Source organism: Callithrix jacchus, chromosome 1, assembly GCF_049354715.1.
Source record: "Callithrix jacchus isolate 240 chromosome 1, calJac240_pri, whole genome shotgun sequence".
Lineage (NCBI taxonomy): Eukaryota > Metazoa > Chordata > Mammalia > Primates > Cebidae > Callithrix > Callithrix jacchus.
In genome coordinates, this window is record NC_133502.1 from 192,623,821 (window position 1) to 192,641,716 (window position 17,896).

At 48.9% G+C, this 17,896-nt stretch overlaps 1 protein-coding gene and 1 pseudogene across 1 annotated transcript; one reads left to right on the forward strand and one right to left on the reverse strand.

Moving 5' to 3' along the window:
- Window positions 1-4,995: 4,995 nt before the first annotated feature.
- Window positions 4,996-5,862, reverse strand: MIF (macrophage migration inhibitory factor). Its single transcript, XM_002763483.7, has 3 exons — window positions 5,662-5,862; window positions 5,301-5,473; window positions 4,996-5,184 (listed from the first exon to the last, which is right to left on the reverse strand). Exons 1-3 carry the CDS (start codon window positions 5,767-5,769, stop codon window positions 5,118-5,120), a joined length of 348 nt encoding a protein of 115 aa, XP_002763529.1. The 5' UTR covers window positions 5,770-5,862; the 3' UTR covers window positions 4,996-5,117.
- Window positions 5,863-16,554: 10,692 nt separating this feature from the next.
- LOC100392555 (farnesyl pyrophosphate synthase pseudogene) lies at window positions 16,555-17,702 on the forward strand (annotated as a pseudogene).
- Window positions 17,703-17,896: the final 194 nt, after the last annotated feature.

Below are 17,896 nucleotides of genomic sequence, written 5' to 3' on the forward strand. Positions count from 1 at the left end.
ATGCCATGGCAATAACCAAAAGTTATGTGGTTTAAAAGGGGGAGGAACCCTCAGATCCAGGAACTCTGGGTCCCTTTTCTAGAAAATTCACGAATAACCTGACCCTTATTTAGCATATAATTAAGAAGTAGCTATAAATATAGATAGCCGGTAGTCCAGGAGTGCTTCTCTGTCTATCCATCCATCTGTATGGATGCTCTGTCTCTGAAACCCACTTTTCTGTGCTCTGTTGCTCTAACAAACTTGCTTTGCTTTCACTTTTCTCTGTTGGGTCACTCCCAAATTATTTCCTGTGCAAAGCCAAGAAACTTCTCAGGCTGAGCCCCAATTTGGGGGCTTACTTGCATTAAAATGACTTGCAGAAACTGTAGCATGCCTTTTATTCTGTGTCTTACTAATACCAGTGTGTCAATCTTTCCTTATTGTATGTACTTATTTTTTATCTTACTTAAATCATAGAGATGATTTTCTTCTATATCGTCTTTTAAGATCTTTGTGTGGTCTTTTCTTTATGGCTCTAATCTTCATAGAACTGACTTTTGTGTGGGATTTAAATAGGGTCCAGTTTGATCTTTCCCCTTACATGGTAGCCAGCTGCCCAGCACCCCTAATTGAATAGTTCTTATTTTCACGTGGATTTCAGTGCTCCCCCAGTCTGATATTGTGTCCATGTGTGTGGAGAGGTCTGTTTCTGGATTACTGTCTTTTCCACTGGTCTGTTTGCCATGTTCTGATTCCACTTTGCCTTAATTGTATAGCTTGACAATGTGTCTTGACATTAAGAAAGCAAGTCCTCACACCTTGCCTTCTTCAAGAAAAAGGTTTTGACTCTTCTTGGTCATTTAGAGCCTCACATAAATGTTAGAATTTGATTGTCAATTCCCATAGAAAAATCCGTTGGAATTTCAACCGGGACTGTGCTGAATTATCAACCAGATAGGAGAACTGTTACCAGCACAATATTATCTCCAATCCAGAGACATGGTCAGTTTGGTGCTCTCTTCATTTATTTAGGTCTCCAATGACCTTAAAGGTGTTACTTTTGTCTGTAGACGTTCTCTTTAGAGTACATCTTGGATTCATTTCTAGGTACAAGAAACTTTAAAAAAAAATTTTTGTATAGACTAGGGTTTCACTATGTTGCTCAGGCTGGTCTTGAACTCCTGGCCTTGGCCACCCAAAGTGCTGGGATTACAGACATGAGCCACTGCACCCAGCCAGGAAATTTATCTTCTATTGCTCACCCGCAATCCCCACCACATCTCCTGTGTCTGCATGAGATCATATATTCTGTATGGTATCTGTAAAGTCATGTCTTATTCTGAGAAATGTCCATTTCTGCATCAATACTTTTCACACGTATTCTAAATATATTTTGTCTTGTCTGTCTGGTATATAGGCTATTGTAGTTACTTGACCTGTGCCAAAATGTTAAATGTGTAAGTTCTTGTCCTTCATGTCTTCTTCTGGCTTTTTATTCACTAATAGTCATCACGATGATCCTTACTGTCAACATAAGAGACGTGCCCTCTCAATACTCTGATATGGCGGTACAGGGATTCTTTTTTGGTACTGTGTTTTCTGTTTTGGCTGGCAGTTCACTAAGGACTCATCCTATCATGCTATGAGGGACTCTTCTTGGAAACAGTCCTTTCCAGACTCTTTTCAGCACGTAGCTCTCACTCATGCTTTTCTGTAAGATGGGGTGCTCTTACAGATGGTTGGGATTTACAGGCTTAAAGTTATTCACCTATTTTTATAAGACATTATTGCCTTCTTTCTTTTTGAGAAAACAAATTTAGAGAGCCAGGGGTAATCTGTTCCACAGCCCCCTGTCTGGGCCAGTGTCTGGCACGGTCTAGAGGGATGGGACAGTTGGGCAGCACCCAGGGGTTTGGTCTAGGTCCCAGTGCTTGCTGCAAAGCCAATCACTGCAGGAAAGAGGCTTTTTTGGGTGCTGCAGCCAAGGAGAATGTGTGATGTCTTGAAACCATCTCCCTGACCGACTGCAATGGGAAGGTTATGTAGCAGTGGAAGGGAGATAGCTATGCTTGGGAAGGAATTCGGGGAGGGTAAGAAAGCAACCATGATGAAATTGTCACCAAGTCTGAAGGCAGTGATCTGGTGAATTTGAGAGAAGATTATCCTGTGGAGGGAGGCCACAGGACAGAGCCTTCTCTCTGGAGCCTTTCGGCATGCTTCAAATTTGAGCCATGTAAATCTGTTACCTATTAAACTGAGAAGAGAGCTAGGTACACAAGAAGCCAAGTCACTGAGGGACATGGAGGATGAGGCGTCTCATTTGTAACCTTTCAGTTTGGTGCCCTATCTGGCTGTTTTGGGGGCTAAACTGTGAGTCCAGACCCCATGGTCACCAGATGAGGGCTGAGGTTCCGGGCTGAAGGGACAGAGTCAGTTTCTGGAACTGACAATCTATGTCTCTTTTACATGGGCTTCAATCACAGAAATGAAATGGCTTGGCCTCACTCGCCAGGAGGGGAAATCTAGGCAGTTGGTTGGTGGGTTGACATTGTCCCCCACATTAGTCTTGGAAATCATGCAGGGAGGCCCGGGCCCAGAGGACTAAGACTTGGCTTTGCCACTGCTCAGCCTGGAAAGGGACTGAGACGGCAGAAGAGGGCTTTACGGAAACACAGTGTCAGTGGCCCAGAAATCCTGGAAATCTCCCAAGCTCCAGTGATCAGCTGATCTCTCCCAGGTAACTGGAAAACCACTCTGATATGAAGGTTGGCCCTGTGTTAATTTAATCTACTGCATTAGAGGCAATAGGGTTGTCCCATTGCCTGCCCTGCTAGCTCCTGTTAGTGGTTAGAGCCAGCCCTTCAGTGTGGGGCTCGGGGGGAGTGGTTCACTGGGAACGCATTTCAGTTGCATCCCACCAGGGGCCAAATACGGCTTGATGGCTGCACACACCAGCCTCACTGGCCTCCTAGCACTTCCCGGCTCCATCTGGAGACTTCTAAGTAGATACTTGACCACACTTCCTCATTGTCTCTTTCCCTACCGCCATATCCACTGCCATCAAGGCTGGCCATGGGATGGGGGTCAATGGGGGCAGGTGTGGGATGCAGCAGCTGCCCTCTCCAGCAGGCAGGCCGGTTGTAAGCCCCAGGGGACTTGGAAACGCTTTGGGCAGGGTGAGTGGATACGTAGGCCCCTGACCCACATAGATATCCCCTTTGTCCTTGAAGTCCAAGGAGCCACGACCTCGTGGATGCCCCTAGGGGGCCACAGAACCTCAGACACTCACCAGTTTTTGGAGGGCAGATCTCCCACCAACTCTCCTGCCCTCACACAGCAGGTGCCCAGCCTGCCCTGCCCAACTCTTTGGCCCTCAGAGACTCCAACTTGCTCATATGAGGCCACAGGGCCCTTGTAGGGGTCATGACATTGAGTGTACGACCATGCCCTGGACCCTGGGGTCAGTGTCCTCATCTGTGAAATGAAGGAGTTGGACCAGATGCTCATGGGGCCCCATGCCCCTGCTCTCCCTATGGGCAGCACAGCTGAAGACTGTTGAGGTGGGGTAGGGGTTGGGGGACCAGCTAAGGCTTGGTGGGGTGTGGGGCCCGAAGGGGAGGAAAAAGGTTGTTGTGGGGGGAACCTGTGGGTCTTGGGCAAAACTCAGCCTCAGGCCTTTGGAGGCTGGCGCTGGGGGGACCCAGGAGCTCAGGGGATGTGACAAAGACCAGGGCCGAAGAATGTGCCTCTTACACCACAGTTCTTCCATCCCAGAAGGAAACCTCAAGCCTGAAGCATGGGCTCCACCACCCACCAGGTGGGGGGTCTCTTCTTTACACCATTTGACTGCCCCGGGACCTGCAGGGTCAGCCTTGTAAATGTGTTTCTAAGTTACACTTAAAACCTCAAGGTGTGGGACAGACAGGTGTGGGGCCTATAATTCGGCCTTGCTCTCCATCACTCTGGTGGCACTGTGTCATCTGCTGATAAAGACTCCTGCCTTACGGGTGACCCTCACTGCCCTCAGGGCCACTGTTTCCAACGGATGGACAGCCTAGCCGACCTTGAACCTCATTTTGTAGGTTTCAGGAGTGCCTCAGGGTTCCTTGGTGTTCGGGAGGAATTGGTGCAGGGCTGGGACACCAGGGAGCCAGGCTGGAATGGTGTTGGGGGTGGGGGTCAGGGCTGGGTTCATAGCCCTTTTGTCCAGCCTGTCCCTCCTACCTCCCAACAGGGAAGCCCCAGTGTGTTTCCACATTCTGGGGTATGAAGAGATGAGGAGAAATTGGCACCCTGCCCTGGGCTGCAGACTCAGTACCTAAGGCACTTTGCTGCCTGAGGTAGATTCACGACTCTGGGCGGGAACCCACAGTTGAATCCCTTCTACCTAGGGGTCAGCACATGGGGTGCCAGAGGGGAGGCTGGAAAAGGGGGAGGAGGAGTTGGAGTTGGGAAGGAGTCTGAGGTCCTAGGCCTAGACCTTTCTTTCAGCCCCACCTTCCTCAGCCTTCTTGGTGGGCAAAAGGTAGCCAGAGGACAGAAAGATTCTCCCACCCAGAGCCACTCACTGCAAACAGCTGTTTTAGGGAATGTAAGGAGAGTCTGCAGGCAGGTGGGTGGGGAGGTGCAGTTATTTGTTATAAGGTTCTGTCCATCCCAAACCCTGAGCCTAGGTTCTGTTCCCCTCAGCCACCCAAGCCTCACCACAACAGTTCCCTGAGGAAATCAGGCGTGGGGTTTCCACTGGGACCATTCGTGTTTGCCAGACACATCTGTAAAGCCTTCCGTTACGTTTGGGCGCCGCTGCACACGCCTGTAATCCTGGCACTTTGGGAGGCGGAGGTGAGTGGAGTCTGACTACCCTGCTTCTCTCAAGACCTGAGTGGAGGCACAGGCCACCTGCTCTCTCCTCCCCTCCCACGGCATTCCTTGGATTAATCGTGCCTCTGAGGAAGTGAGATGTCCCTGTCATGCCTCCATGAGTGAATATGTAGCCACCGTAACAGCAGAAACTTTCTCTAACCGTTTATTTCTCCCCACCAGAAGGTGGAGGCGGGCGGGCCTAGAATACAGGGTGAGGTGGGTTCCCGGGTTGGGCCAGTGCAGACAGCGCGGGGAGAGGCGGGGCGCGGCTCTTAGGCGAAGGTCGAGTTGTTCCAGCCCACGTTTGAGGCGTTCATGTCGTAATAGTTGATGTAGACCCTGCAGGGGGAGGAGGCGAGACTCAGCGGGCGGCTCAGTCCCCGGCCCGGCACCACCGCCGCCACCCCCACCACCACTGGCCCCTCGCGCCGCGGCCCCTCCGCGCCCCAGCATACCTGTCCGGGCTGATGCGCAGGCGCTCGGCCAGCAGGCCACACAGCAACTTGCTGTAGGAGCGGTTCTGCGCGCCGCCAATCTTGCCTATGCTGTGCAGGCTGCAGAGCGCGCACGGATCGCTGGAACCGCCAAAGGCCATGAGCTGGTCCGGGACCACGTGCACTGCGATGTACTGCGGAGGAGGGGCGCGGTCAGCGAGCCTCAGCTACCTCGCCAGGCCTCTGGCGTCCACTTTGGGCCCTAGCCACCTCTTCCTCCCGCCCTGTCCCGCAGCCCCCTTCGGGATTCGCCTCCCCAGCCCCCAGTGCAGGACCCCCTCGTGCAGTGGGCACCCCCTCTTCCCGTACCCTCCCAACTAACCTGGGGCGGCTTGCCGGTGGCCTGCGCCAGCTGTTGGGTGAGCTCGGAGAGGAACCCGTCCGGCACAGAAGCCCGGGGCACGTTGGTGTTTACGATGAACATCGGCATGATGGCAGAGAGACCAGGAGATTCGCGCAGGGACACAGACGCAAGCACCGCTGCCGCGCTGAGCTACGTGCCTGAATTCTCGGATACGGTTCCGCCTTTTGGGACGTCACCGCCGGCGCCAGGCCTCCTCCCAGCGAAGCTGCGGCTCCGCCCCGAGTGGAGACGTCACCGCCTACCTCGGCTCCGCCCCGAGTGGAGACGTCACCGCCTGCCTCAGCTCCGCCCTGCGGGACCTAACCGTGAGCGACTCCGACGGCTCTTCCAGCGACTACCGCTAGGCCGGGCTCATCGTCCCTAGCGGATCTCCACGTGGCGGCTCGAAATCGGCTTCTCCCAGCCTGGCCTCTGGTCTTTCTTAGTACTTTTGTTGTATCCGACTGAGCACAAAAAGTCAACACCAAGACAAAAGTATGCCAAATTGCAGGGTTTATTGCCGGCGACCACGGAGGACTCACGTCTCTCCAACCCTTGGCAGAGAAAGAAGGGTGACAAGATCTTTTTATACCCGCAAAACCACCTTGGGAGTGGGGGTGAGGAGTGGAGATGGGAATGACAGCTGTCAATCACCTCCTAGGCTTAGACTAGGGTGAGGGGGCTCTGGACATTCCAAGGGCCAGGGGACTTTTGTCATTCCGATTGCCGCTTAAGAGGTTTACAGAAGTTAAGATAAACATTAGTTTATACATTATTTGGACAGGTGTGGGGTCCACAGATTTTTCAGTTGCTTGGCGCCAGGATGGAATTATCTGGGGGTGCTTACTCTGGTTAGTACCGGTAAACAGAGGCCAGCAATTCTGGCAGTTACAGATAAGAGAAAGTATGCAACTTTACCTCTCTTTACATTTTGCAAAGTAAACTTAGCAGTTTACAGAGGCCATGGCTAGCAGTCATTGTGAGGAGAATGGAAACAGTTTTGTCCTTTATAAACTGGCAGTGTACAAGTTCTAACTCTAGGCTAGCTATATCACACTTTCAATAAGTCACCGATGTTAGTCGCCAGGAGGCGCTGTGCCAGGGGTGGGGATGCGGCGGTGAACCCGGAAGATGGCCCCTTCCCCTTCCCCTTCCAGAGATGAAGCCCAGTTCATTCCACTGCACGCCCTGAGCCCTGTACGTCCTGAATCTTCCGGCCACACGTCCCCAAGGGCTCCAGTCCCGCACGCCTGAGCTTGTGTGTTTGAGATGGGGAGGGGTAGTCATTGCTGCAGGTGAGAGGAGAGCTGCCCCTGCGAGTCACCATTCAGGGAACTTAACCTGAACTCCTGCTCTTCAAAGAGGGTGAGGATGCTGGGAGTCACCAAAGGGAGGGAAGTGAGGTCCAGACCAGGTTCAGTGTGGGTAACGATAACAAATAACTGAATCCAACATTAAAATTACACAGTGAAAAAGTGACCAAATTTTGGTAATAATGTTGAATAATGATGCAGCTATAGATCAGAAAGAGACCTGTATGTACTGATAAGCAATGACCACCAAATTATATTTTATATGGGAAAGCCAGTCGGAACAACACACAAAGCGGAATTACATTATGTAAAAATATGGGCATGTCTTTCGGTAAGTGCATGTGGATGAGTGGGCTGGGAGCTGGTGGCGACACATTTCATTCTATAGACCTAAGCAGTATTTGAATTTTTATAACAATAGCATATGTGTTTTTTATGTGATTTACTAGAAACAAATTTCTTGAGTTGTAAGAGGTTTATTTTAAACCTATGTAAAGGTACATGAAGATCATCATCATTCAGAATAATAAAATAGAACAGCAATATAAAGAGATATTAAAGTACATTATTAAATACTATAATATTCAAGATTATATTAAAATCATATCTACATCTGTATGCATATAAGAATGTTAATAAATGATATTAATGTCTAAAATTGTAATTTTTGCAGACCTCTGTGAATATATTAGAAACCATTGAATTGTACACTGTATGTGGGTGACATTTATGATATTTGAATTATATTCTGTTAAACAATGTTAAGTTCTGTTAAACAATGAATGGCAGCAGGCGCGGTGGCTCACACCTGTAATCCCAGCATTTGGGAGGCCAAGGCAGGTGGATCACGAGGTCAGGAATTTGAGATCAGTATGGAAAAACCCTGTCTCTACTAAAAATACAAAATTAGCCAGGCGTGGTGGTGCTCACCTGTAATCCCAGCTACTCAGGAGGCTGAGGCAGGAGAATCACGTGAACCTGGGAGGCAGAGGTTGCAGTGAGCTGAGATTGCACCACTGCACTCCAGCCTGGGTGACAGAGCAAGACTCTGAAGGCTTGATATTCTAGTGCTAAGTAAGGGATGGTTCTATTTAAAATATGAAGTGTTTCCAGTAGATTCCCTTAAAAAGATTATAACAGGAATTTCCAGATCGCCCCCACTCCTACCTTTTTATGACTTATATGACTCAAGGCCCATCTAAATTTCAGATGGGGGAAATATTCACAAATCATTTATCTTGTAAGAGACTAAAATTTAGAATATATTTTAAAACTCCCCAAATCTACAACAAACTAAATAAAAATCAGACAACTCCTTAAAAATGGGCAAAAGACTTGAACATATATTTCCCTAAGGAAGATACACACACAGACAATCGCACAGGAAAAGCTGCTCAGCATGATTAGTCATTAGGGAAATGCAAATGAAAAGCACAAGTAGATGCCAATATACACCTGCTAGGATGATTTGAAAGGAAATGAATATGGGAGTTCCAGTTCCGCAGAGAGTGCGGGGAGATGTAGTGCACAGCGAGCTCACCCTGGGCCCTCCAGGTCCTCCGGCCCCTGGCTGGTGGGTGAGCTGGGGGGTCCCGGGACAGGCAGTATCCTCTGCCCTTCAGACACTGGAGGCCTCCACTGTGGGTGCCCACTGGCTTTGCCAGGCCCAGGCCTTGAAGCTGTGGCAAGCCTCTCTACCCCACCCGTCTTCGGTGACTGATGGTGGTGGCGGCTTCTCCCAGCCCATACCCCAGCCTGGACCCTGCTGGCCATTGGGTCTCCCAGCCCAAGTATGCTTGGCCTCTACGAAGTCCCAGCTGAGCTGCCAGGATGCAACGCCTTTGGGTGGCGGCAGGAGTGGCGAGCCAGGAAACACGGTGGCCGCTCGAATGCTGCACAGTGGAGGCTGTTAGGTAGTAGAGGGCCTGGGAAGGTGGCCTAAGGATGCAGGCAGGCTTGGCCGCCTCTTTAGGCCACAGAGCCATGCAGATCCGGGTCCCCAGTGACCACTCTGTCTTCACTGGGCGAGACCTACCTAGTCGTGACAACAGACAAAGGCCTTAACAGGCCTGGGAGGTAAGCGAAGTTCTGAACGTCGACAGGTGGAATGGTTAGCAGCCATGGGTGGGGGGGCGGTGAGTCTTCATTCTACCAGACCTTTCTGTCCGAAGAGAGAAACAGCAGAATGACAGGCCACGTTTGGCCCGTTGCAAATGCCCACCACCCTCTGGGAAGATTCACTGGCCATTTATGGAAGGCTTGTGTATATAAGATGAAAAAGTTGCTCTCAACTGCATGCCAACATTTTAATAGAAAACATTTGTCACATCTAGCCCTTCTAGATGTAAAGAGGTTGCCGACGTATGATAAAGTAGAGTTAGAAAACCACACATCTTGTAGATTCTCATTTGTTTAAAAGAAATCATAGAAAATACATGTCTTCTGGAGATGGCTTTTGGAAATTCAGAGTTGTTAGATGGCTCTGGAAGTGATACATCTACGTTTGCTGAGTTGATTAGATGACATGAGCTGAAAGAGCTGAGAAGGAGGAGAAGGTTCTATGCTAGACTGGTCATATTTAGAAGACATTTTCATATTCTAGCCATTGTTTTGTGTGCATTTTATTCCTCACTATTGTCTATATAGTTGACAGAAGGGTAAGGAACTATAAAAGGAGAGATGTATGCAGATGTGTCCATGTTTACATTTTTATGACAGCCATTAATGTATGCATCTCTTGTGGCTGTACTCTAGGAATATATTAAATCAATGGAAATATACCTTACTAATATTTTAATGGTATAGATCTCCTAATGAGCTCTCTTAGAAGCATTATACTTAGTGTATTCTGTTGCTGTATGCTTCATTTTAAGTTGAGCATTAAGGGAATGCAGTATTTAAATCAGAACTCTGCCAATGGTTTATCTAGAGGCATGTTGCCATATTTATATTCTATGAAATTTTCATCCCAAAAAAGACAGGGTTACATTTTTTTTAACAGACGGAGTTGGTGTAGTGTATTTTTGGTTATCAAAATGCTCCTATAGCTTTGGGATTTTGAATTGGTAAATATTCATGATGTGTAAAAAATCATGATACATACTGTGAGATTTATTTATTGCTGAGGCAAAATGAGGAAACTGAGGCAAGTATAAGAAAGTGAGAAGCTAATTTATTCAGCTCCCAGGCGAGGTTCTGTGGTCCAGGGTGGGGCCAAAGAAGTCGCGCCTGGCTGTTCAGGGTGTGGGGGTTTATGGGGAGGGCAGGCAATTGATTGGCTATTGGGGAAACAAAGAGAAGGCATTTCTATTGGCTGTTGAGGAGCAGGAAGTACATGGAGTTAAAGTAGGAAGTACATGAAACTAGCTGTCATTGGTAGGCGAGCGGGACCTTGGGTGGGCAGGCCTGCCCGGTGCGTACAGGACAGGCTGTTGTCGGGCAGGGTATGGTGGGGCTTCTTTAAAAATTTTCTGCAGCGTTTTTTTAACAGTGGGCTGGAGGTTGGATGCATAATTTAGTGCTGAGTGTGGACTTGGGTATGGTATGCAGAGGCAGGTGCGGGGAAGCCATGTAGCAAAACCAGATAATGAGCTCGGGTGATGACGCTTATCAGGCGTGGAGAGTGATGAATGTGTCCGTTTGACTCTCGGCAAGGCAACCGGCCTTACACATACTATACAATCTCAGTCCCATAAAAGTGGATATTGTGCCTGCAGACGCACAGGACCTAGAATAATGTGTCAAACTATAAACTGCTTGTGATTGTGACTTTGTTCTTTGCTTCTTGTGTTTTTCAGTTTCCTCTAATGTACTTAAATTTTTAAAAGTAAAGGTTATTTTAAAAACATGTATTATGCCCTTGTTGCTTGTAGAATAAAGTTTGTATACTCCACTGGAAAAAAAAATAGAAAATGAGTGTGGATAAGGATGTAAAGAAATTGTAACCCTGACTGACACACTGCTGGCAGAAAGGGATAAAGTATAAGCAAAAGCTTCTAAGGTTACAGAGAGAACTACCTTTTGACGTGCTGATCTGGCACCCATGGGTGATCAGGCCACGCTTCCACCCAAAATGGGGTGGCCTACTTTCCTGGGTTCAATCTTCTCTTACAAATTGCTCGACGACATAGACACACACACACACACACACACACACACACACACACACACACACATCTGATTGCTCTCCCTCTAATTCAAAACTATAAGCAAAAGCTTCCAAGTTTACAGAGAGCTACCTTCTAACGTGCCGATTTGGCACCTGTGGGTGATCAGGCCACGTTTCCACTTAAAATGGGGTGGGCTACTTTCTCGGGTTCAAGCTTACCAAATTCAGTGTCCAGACTTCCCCAAATACTCGTTCCTCCTCAGTGTTCAGCCACTGGGTGTGGATCGACACTGCAGGGCCTCCTTGCTCCACTGTGGGGAGGCTTTTCCACCCGGCAAATACCTGCCCGGGAGCACTCTCAGGATGCGTCACCCCAGTGAGCAGGAGTCCCCCGCAGGGATGCTCCACAGGGCTAGGCAAACCACCTAGGAGACTTTTTCCCGCATCTGCTATCTGAGACTCACTTCCCACCCAATGCACCAAACTGTAGCAGGAGCGGCCACGGGAAAGGATCTCTCAGACACTAAATACAGGAGGAAGGAATTTATTTCAGCTGGGAGCAAAGTGGCATAGGACCTAACGGCCAAGCTCCTCTAACAAAGGGAGGTTCAGCCTTTATATAGGCTTATACTTTAGATGTTACCAGTGGAAGAATCTTAGGTTCATAGTTTTAGGACTCACACGTGAAAAGGTTTTAGTTTACAGTTTCAGGAATTACATATGAAAGGGTTCCGGTTAAAGTTTTAGGACTCATATGTGAAAAGGTTTCTGGTTTGATCTGGTTTTAAGTAAAAATTGTGCCTTCTGGAGAGTTCCCCCAAGGCCTAGTCTATTGTTTTCAGGAAGGAGATTCAGGAGGCACTAGCTGGCCTGCTCTCTCTTTTATTGAGATGCACAGAGGATGACAGAGGGGGAGGGAATCCCAAATGCCTGGGTCTCCCTCCTCATGACGACTTAGTTATACGCCTCCAAGGTGGCTGCACTTACGCAGTTCACTCGGGTCCGAAATCCCTCATCTGGAACGCCTGGCCTGGGCAGGTATGAGAACTCAGACCTTTCCAGAGAGCGGGAGGGCCTGGAGCATTCAGAAGAGAGGCCTGGGCGGAAAGGTATTGCTGTCCCAGAGAGACCCTGGCGACCATTAACAAGCAGTGAGCAGGACGAATGCGCGCGGAAGGAAGGGCAGCGCGCCCACCGAATGGTGAAAGAGAGGCTAGCGCACGCGCAGGGAGCGGTTGAGAGGAGGAAGCCTGGCGAGAGAAGCGATAGCGCAAGCGCAGTTTCGTTGTGAGGGTGACCACACAAGCTGAGGGTTCGCGCAGCTCTAATCTGAGGCTAGGACTGGGGCCTGAGACTCAAGCGCAGGCGCAGTGGAGTGCAGAGGCGCTAGGGCGCCTGAGGCGCATGCGCAGGCCCACTGCGTGTTAAGAGGGGCTGGGTGGGGCCGGGGGTTGCCCAGCGGGAGGGTCACCTGCATTCCAGGCTGTAAGAACGGCTCCAGTTTCATACTCCATTCACCTCTCCCGCAGCACTGAGGCTGAAAAACCACTCACTCCTTGCTCGGCTAAGCCCCAGCCTCATCTCTGAAGGCCGGAAGGGAGTGCTGGTCCAAGGTCATGTCGGCCTAGCCCCTGCATCGGCCCCGCTAGGTGCCAGCAAGCGACTCTGCTCGCTGCGCTCCCAAGTCTTCCCCCGAAATTCCGGCCCTGGCACCCCTCCGTCGCTGCAGTCTCTGGACTAAATGCCTGCGGGTCCCTGTCTGTCTCTGGTTGGACCTCGGCCGCAGCCCTGCGCGACCCCCTGCGCCCGTCGCCCCTGCTGGCCGCCAGAACCTAGGAGGCCCTTACCCCTGGGCGCTCTCGGAAGGGCCAAGCCCTTGATTGTGCACAGATGCACCCCCCACCCCACACACACTTTGGTTCAAGTGTACCTGACTTTTCCCTAGAGGAGGGGAAAATTAGGAAGGACTGAAAGACAGACTCACCAATCTGTGGAGTGCTGTCATCTGGATGCCATAGGCAGAGCGAGAGACTTGGCGGAATGCGGGGAGGAGAACCGATCTCGGGTTGCCTCCAGGGGATCCTTTGCGTGAGAGGCAGGTCCAGCCTATAATGGGGGCTCTTGGAGGTGAGGAACCAGAGTCCACTGGACTGGATTAATCTTTTATTCCTCAGGGCTTCTCAGGCCCTGCATGGAATCCAGGAGCTGGACAAAGACCGACTGAAACTAGACTTGCCAAAGATGCTATTTGTGGTCATAGAAATATAGAGCTGGAAGTGACCTTAGGAAGTCATCTGAGCAAAGACTCTGATGGGCACTGTAGTAGGTCATTGCTCAGACTTGATATTTGTTTGACTTTTGCTGCTCTTTTAATTCCCAAAAACACTGCATTTTTAAGGAAAAACACAACATAGTAGCAGTTATAAATAGGTATTTGATTGCATGCTTTTCCTGCATCTATTAAGATGATCACGTGGGTATTCTCCTTTAATCTGTTAATGAGATCAGTTAGGTCAGTAAACTTTCTAATGTAAACCATTTTTGAATTCTTGGGGTAGACATAATTTGGTAATAATATTATTGTCAGCGAGGCGCAGTGGTTCACGCCTGTAATCCCAGCACGTTGGAAGGCTGAGGCGGGCAGATCACGAGGTCAGGAGATCGAGACCAGCCTGGCTATGGTGAAACCCCATCTCTACTAAAATGCAAAAAATTAGCTGGGGTGGTAGCAGTAATCCCAGCTACTCGGGAGGCTGAGGCAGTGGAATAGCTTGAACCTGGGAGTCGGAGGTTGCAGTGAGCTGAGATCATGCCACTGCACTACAGCCTGGCGACAGAGCTAGATTCTGTCTCAAAAATACATATATGGCCGGACACAGTGGCTCACACCTGTAATCCTATCACTTTGGGAGGCCACGGCCAGCGAATCATGAGGTCAGGAAATCGAGACAATCCTGGCCATGGTGAAACCCCATCTCTACTAAAATACAAAAAAATTAGCTGGGCGTGGTGGCACATGCCTGTAGTCACAGCTACTCAGGAGGCTGAGGCAGAGGAATAGCTTGAACCTGGGAGACAGATTGCAGTGAACAGAGATCGTGCCACTACACTGCAGCCTGGCAACAGAGCAAGACTCCATCTCAAAAAAAATTATTAATAAAAAATATTAATATTAATACATTGTTTCAATTGCTGATATTTTACTTAGGTTAATTTTTTTTCAAAACAACTGTTGCCTTTTCCCCCTTAAAAAATAAGTGGAGGCCAGGCGCGGTGGCTCACACCTGTAATCCCAGCACTTTGGGGGGCTGAGGTGGGTGGATCATGAGGTCGAAAGATCGAGACCATCCTGGTCAACATGGTGAAACCCCGTCTCTACTAAAAATACAAAAAAATTAGATGGGCATGGTGGCGCGTGCCTGTAATCCCAGCTACTCAGGAGGCTGAGGCAGGAGAATCACTTGAACCCAGGAGTCAGCGGTTGCAGTGAGCCAAGATAACGCCAGTGCACTCCAGCCTAGGAGACAGATTGAGACTCTATCTCAAAAAATAATAATAATTAGGAAATATATAATACTTTTATGACCTCAGGATAAGCAAGGATAAACCATGCAGATTTCTTATGAGGATTTAACCTCATTAAAATTAAAAATCTGGGTCAAAAGACATCATTAATGGGCCAGGTGCAGTGGTTTACGCCTGTAATCCAAGTAATTTGGGAGGCCACGGTAGGTGTACTGCTTGAGTCCAGGAGTTTGAAAACCTGGGCAACATGGCAAAAACCTGTCTGTACAAAAATCACGAAAAATTAGCTGGGCATGATGGCTTGAGCCTGTGGTCCCAGCTACCCAAGAGACTGAGGGGCTCAGGGAGGATTGTTTGAGCCGGGGAAGTTGAGGCGGCAGTAATCAGCAATCACACCACTGCACTCCAACTGGGGTAGCAGAGACCCTGTCTCAAATAAACAAAAGACGCCATGAAAAGGTGAAACCTAGCTGGGTGTGGTGGCTCCAGCCTGTAATCCTAGCACTTTGGGAGGCTGAGGTTAAAGGATGACTTGAGTTCAGGAGTTTGAGACCAGCCCTAGCGACATAGACACGTCTCAATTTAAAATGTATATATTTTGAGCCTGGTGCGGTGGCTCATGCCTGTAATCCCACCACTTTGGGAGGCTGAGGTGGGTGGATCACCTGAGGTGGGGGGTTCGAGACCAGCCTGACCAACATGAAGAAACCCTGTCTCTACTAAAACTACAAAATTAGCCAGGTATGGTGGCACATGCCTATAATCCCAACTCAGCTACTCTGGAGGCTGAGGCAGGAGAATTGCTTTAATCCAGGAGGCAGAGGTTGTGATGAGCTGAGATGGAGCCTTTGCACTCCAGCCTGCGTAACAAGAGCAAAACTTAATCTCAAATATATATATTTGAAGGTGAAACCTAAAGCTACCAAGTAGAAGAAGGTATCTACAACATATGTCCAACAAAGTATTAGTATTCAGAATGTATACAGAATACCCACATACCAATAAAGAAAAGAAAATGAGCAAACAGGTGGGGTGTGGTTGCTCATGCCTATAATCCCAGCACTTTGGGAGGCCAAGGAGGGGCAGATCGCTTCAGTTGAGGAGTTTAAGACCAGCCTGGGCAACATAGTAAAATACAAAAAATTAAACCCCATCTCTACCAAAAATACAAAAAAAAATTATCTTGGCATGGTGGCTTCTGCCTGTAGTCCCACCTACTCAGGAGGCTGAAGCAGGATGATTGCTTGAGCCCAGAAGGCAGAGGTTGCAGTGAGCCGAGATCGTGACACTGCACTCCAGTCTGGGCAACAGACTGAGATTGTGTCAAAAAAGTTATTACATATAGATATGAACAGGGAATTTACAGAAGAGGAAACTGAAGAGACCAAAAAACTAATTAAAAGGTACTTGCATTAGTAATCAGGAAATGCAAATTAAATCCACGTCAGCATATTGGTTCCCACTCAACAGACTAACAGCTTAATTCTGGCAATACCAAGAGGTGGTGGTGATCCGCTGCAACACGTGTATACTATTGATGAAAACGTCAACTGGAACTAGGTGTGGTGGCTCACACCTGTAATCCCAGAACTTTAGGAGGCCAAAATGGGAGGACCATTTGAAGCTGAAGTTTCAGAGCAGCCTGGGCAATGTGGTGAGACCCTGTCTCTATAATTTATTATTTTTTAATTAGCTGGGCACAGTGACATGCCATGCAGCTGTGGTCCCAGCTACTGACGGGGTTGAGGTGGGAGAATCGCTTGAGCCCAAGAGGTCAAGGCTGCAGTGAGCCATGTTCACACCACTGCACTCCAGCCTGAGCAACAGAGTAAGATCCTGTCTCAAAAAAAAAAAAAAAAGGAAAAAAAGAAAAGAAAGGAAAGAAGGAAGGAGAGAGAAAGAAAGAGAAAGAAAAAAGACAAGAAGGGAGCAGGAACCCACATCCAGGAACAGAGCCCTTTGCTCCTCCCTCAGAATGAATGGAGACCAGAAATCAGATGTTTATGCCCAAGAAAAGCAGGATTTCGTTCAACACTTCTCCCAGATCGTTAGGGTTCTGACTGAGGATGAGATGGGTCACCCAGAGACAGGAGATGCTATTGCCCAGCTCAAGGAGGTCCTGGAGTACAACGCCATTGGAGGCAAGTATCACCGGGGTTTGACGGTGCTAGTAGCGTTCCGGGAGCTGGTGGAGCCAAGGAAAGAGGATGCTGATAGTCTCCGGCAGGCCCTGACTGTGGGCTAGTGTGGAACTGTTGCAAGCTTTCTTCCTGATGGCAGATGACATCATGGATTCATCCCTCACCTGCTGGGGACAGATCTGCTGGTATCAGAAGCCAGGTGTGGGTTTGGATGCCATCAGTGATGCTATCCTTCTGGAAGCATGTATCTACCGCCTGCTGAAGCTCTACTGCCGGGAGCAGCCCTATTACCTGAACCTGATCCTATCAGACTGAGATTGGGCAGAGCTTGGACCTCATCGCAGCCCCCCATGACAGTGTGGATCTCGGCAGATTCACTGAAAAGAGGTACAAATCCATTGTCAAGTACAAGACGGCTTTCTATTCCTATCTTCCTGTAGCTGCAGCCATGTACATGGCAGGAATTGATGGCGAGAAGGAGCATGCCAATGCCAAGAAGATCCTGCTGGAGATGGGAGAGTTCTTTCAGATTCAGGATGATTACCTTGACCTCTTTGGGGACCCCAGTGTGACTGGCAAAGTTGGCACTGACATCCAGGACAACAAATGCAGCTGGCTGGTGGTCCAGTGTCTGCAACGGTCCACTCCAGAACAGCGCCAGATCCTGAAGGAAAATTATGGGCAGAAGGAAGCTGAGAAGGTGGCTTGAGTGAAGGCATTTTATGAGGAGCTGGATCTGCCGGCCATGTTCTCAAAGTATGAGGAAGACAGTTACAACCACATTATGGCTCTCATTGAACAGTACGCAGCACCCCTGCCCCCAGCTATCTTTCTGGGGCTTGCGTGCAAAATCTACGAGCGGAAAAAGTGACCTAGAGACTGCAAGGGCGGACAGGAGGCTCTCAATAAATAAATTATTGTGTAAAAAAAAAAAAAAAAGACAAGAAGAAAAAATGTTGTTAGTGCAATGACTGGAGAGCAATTGGGGTATATCGAGGAAGCTGAAGTGTACATTCCTCTCCCACCCAGCAATTCCACTCTTGGGTTTACCTCGGAGAAACTCAATCCCATGCTCAAGAACTGTTCACAAATTCAGCGTTGTTTGTACCATAGGAAAACTGGAAATA

Bases quoted from the DNA above. Each gene is read 5' to 3' on its own strand.
- MIF (XM_002763483.7), bottom strand. From the start codon at position 5,769: ATGCCGATGTTCATCGTAAACACCAACGTGCCCCGGGCTTCTGTGCCG. The intron at 5,474-5,661 runs GTTAGTTGGGAG...CCTCCTCCGCAG, and splicing joins CCACCGGCAAGCCGCCCCAG to TACATCGCAGTGCACGTGGT. The intron at 5,185-5,300 runs GTATGCTGGGGC...CTCCCCCTGCAG, and splicing joins CTGCGCATCAGCCCGGACAG to GGTCTACATCAACTATTACG.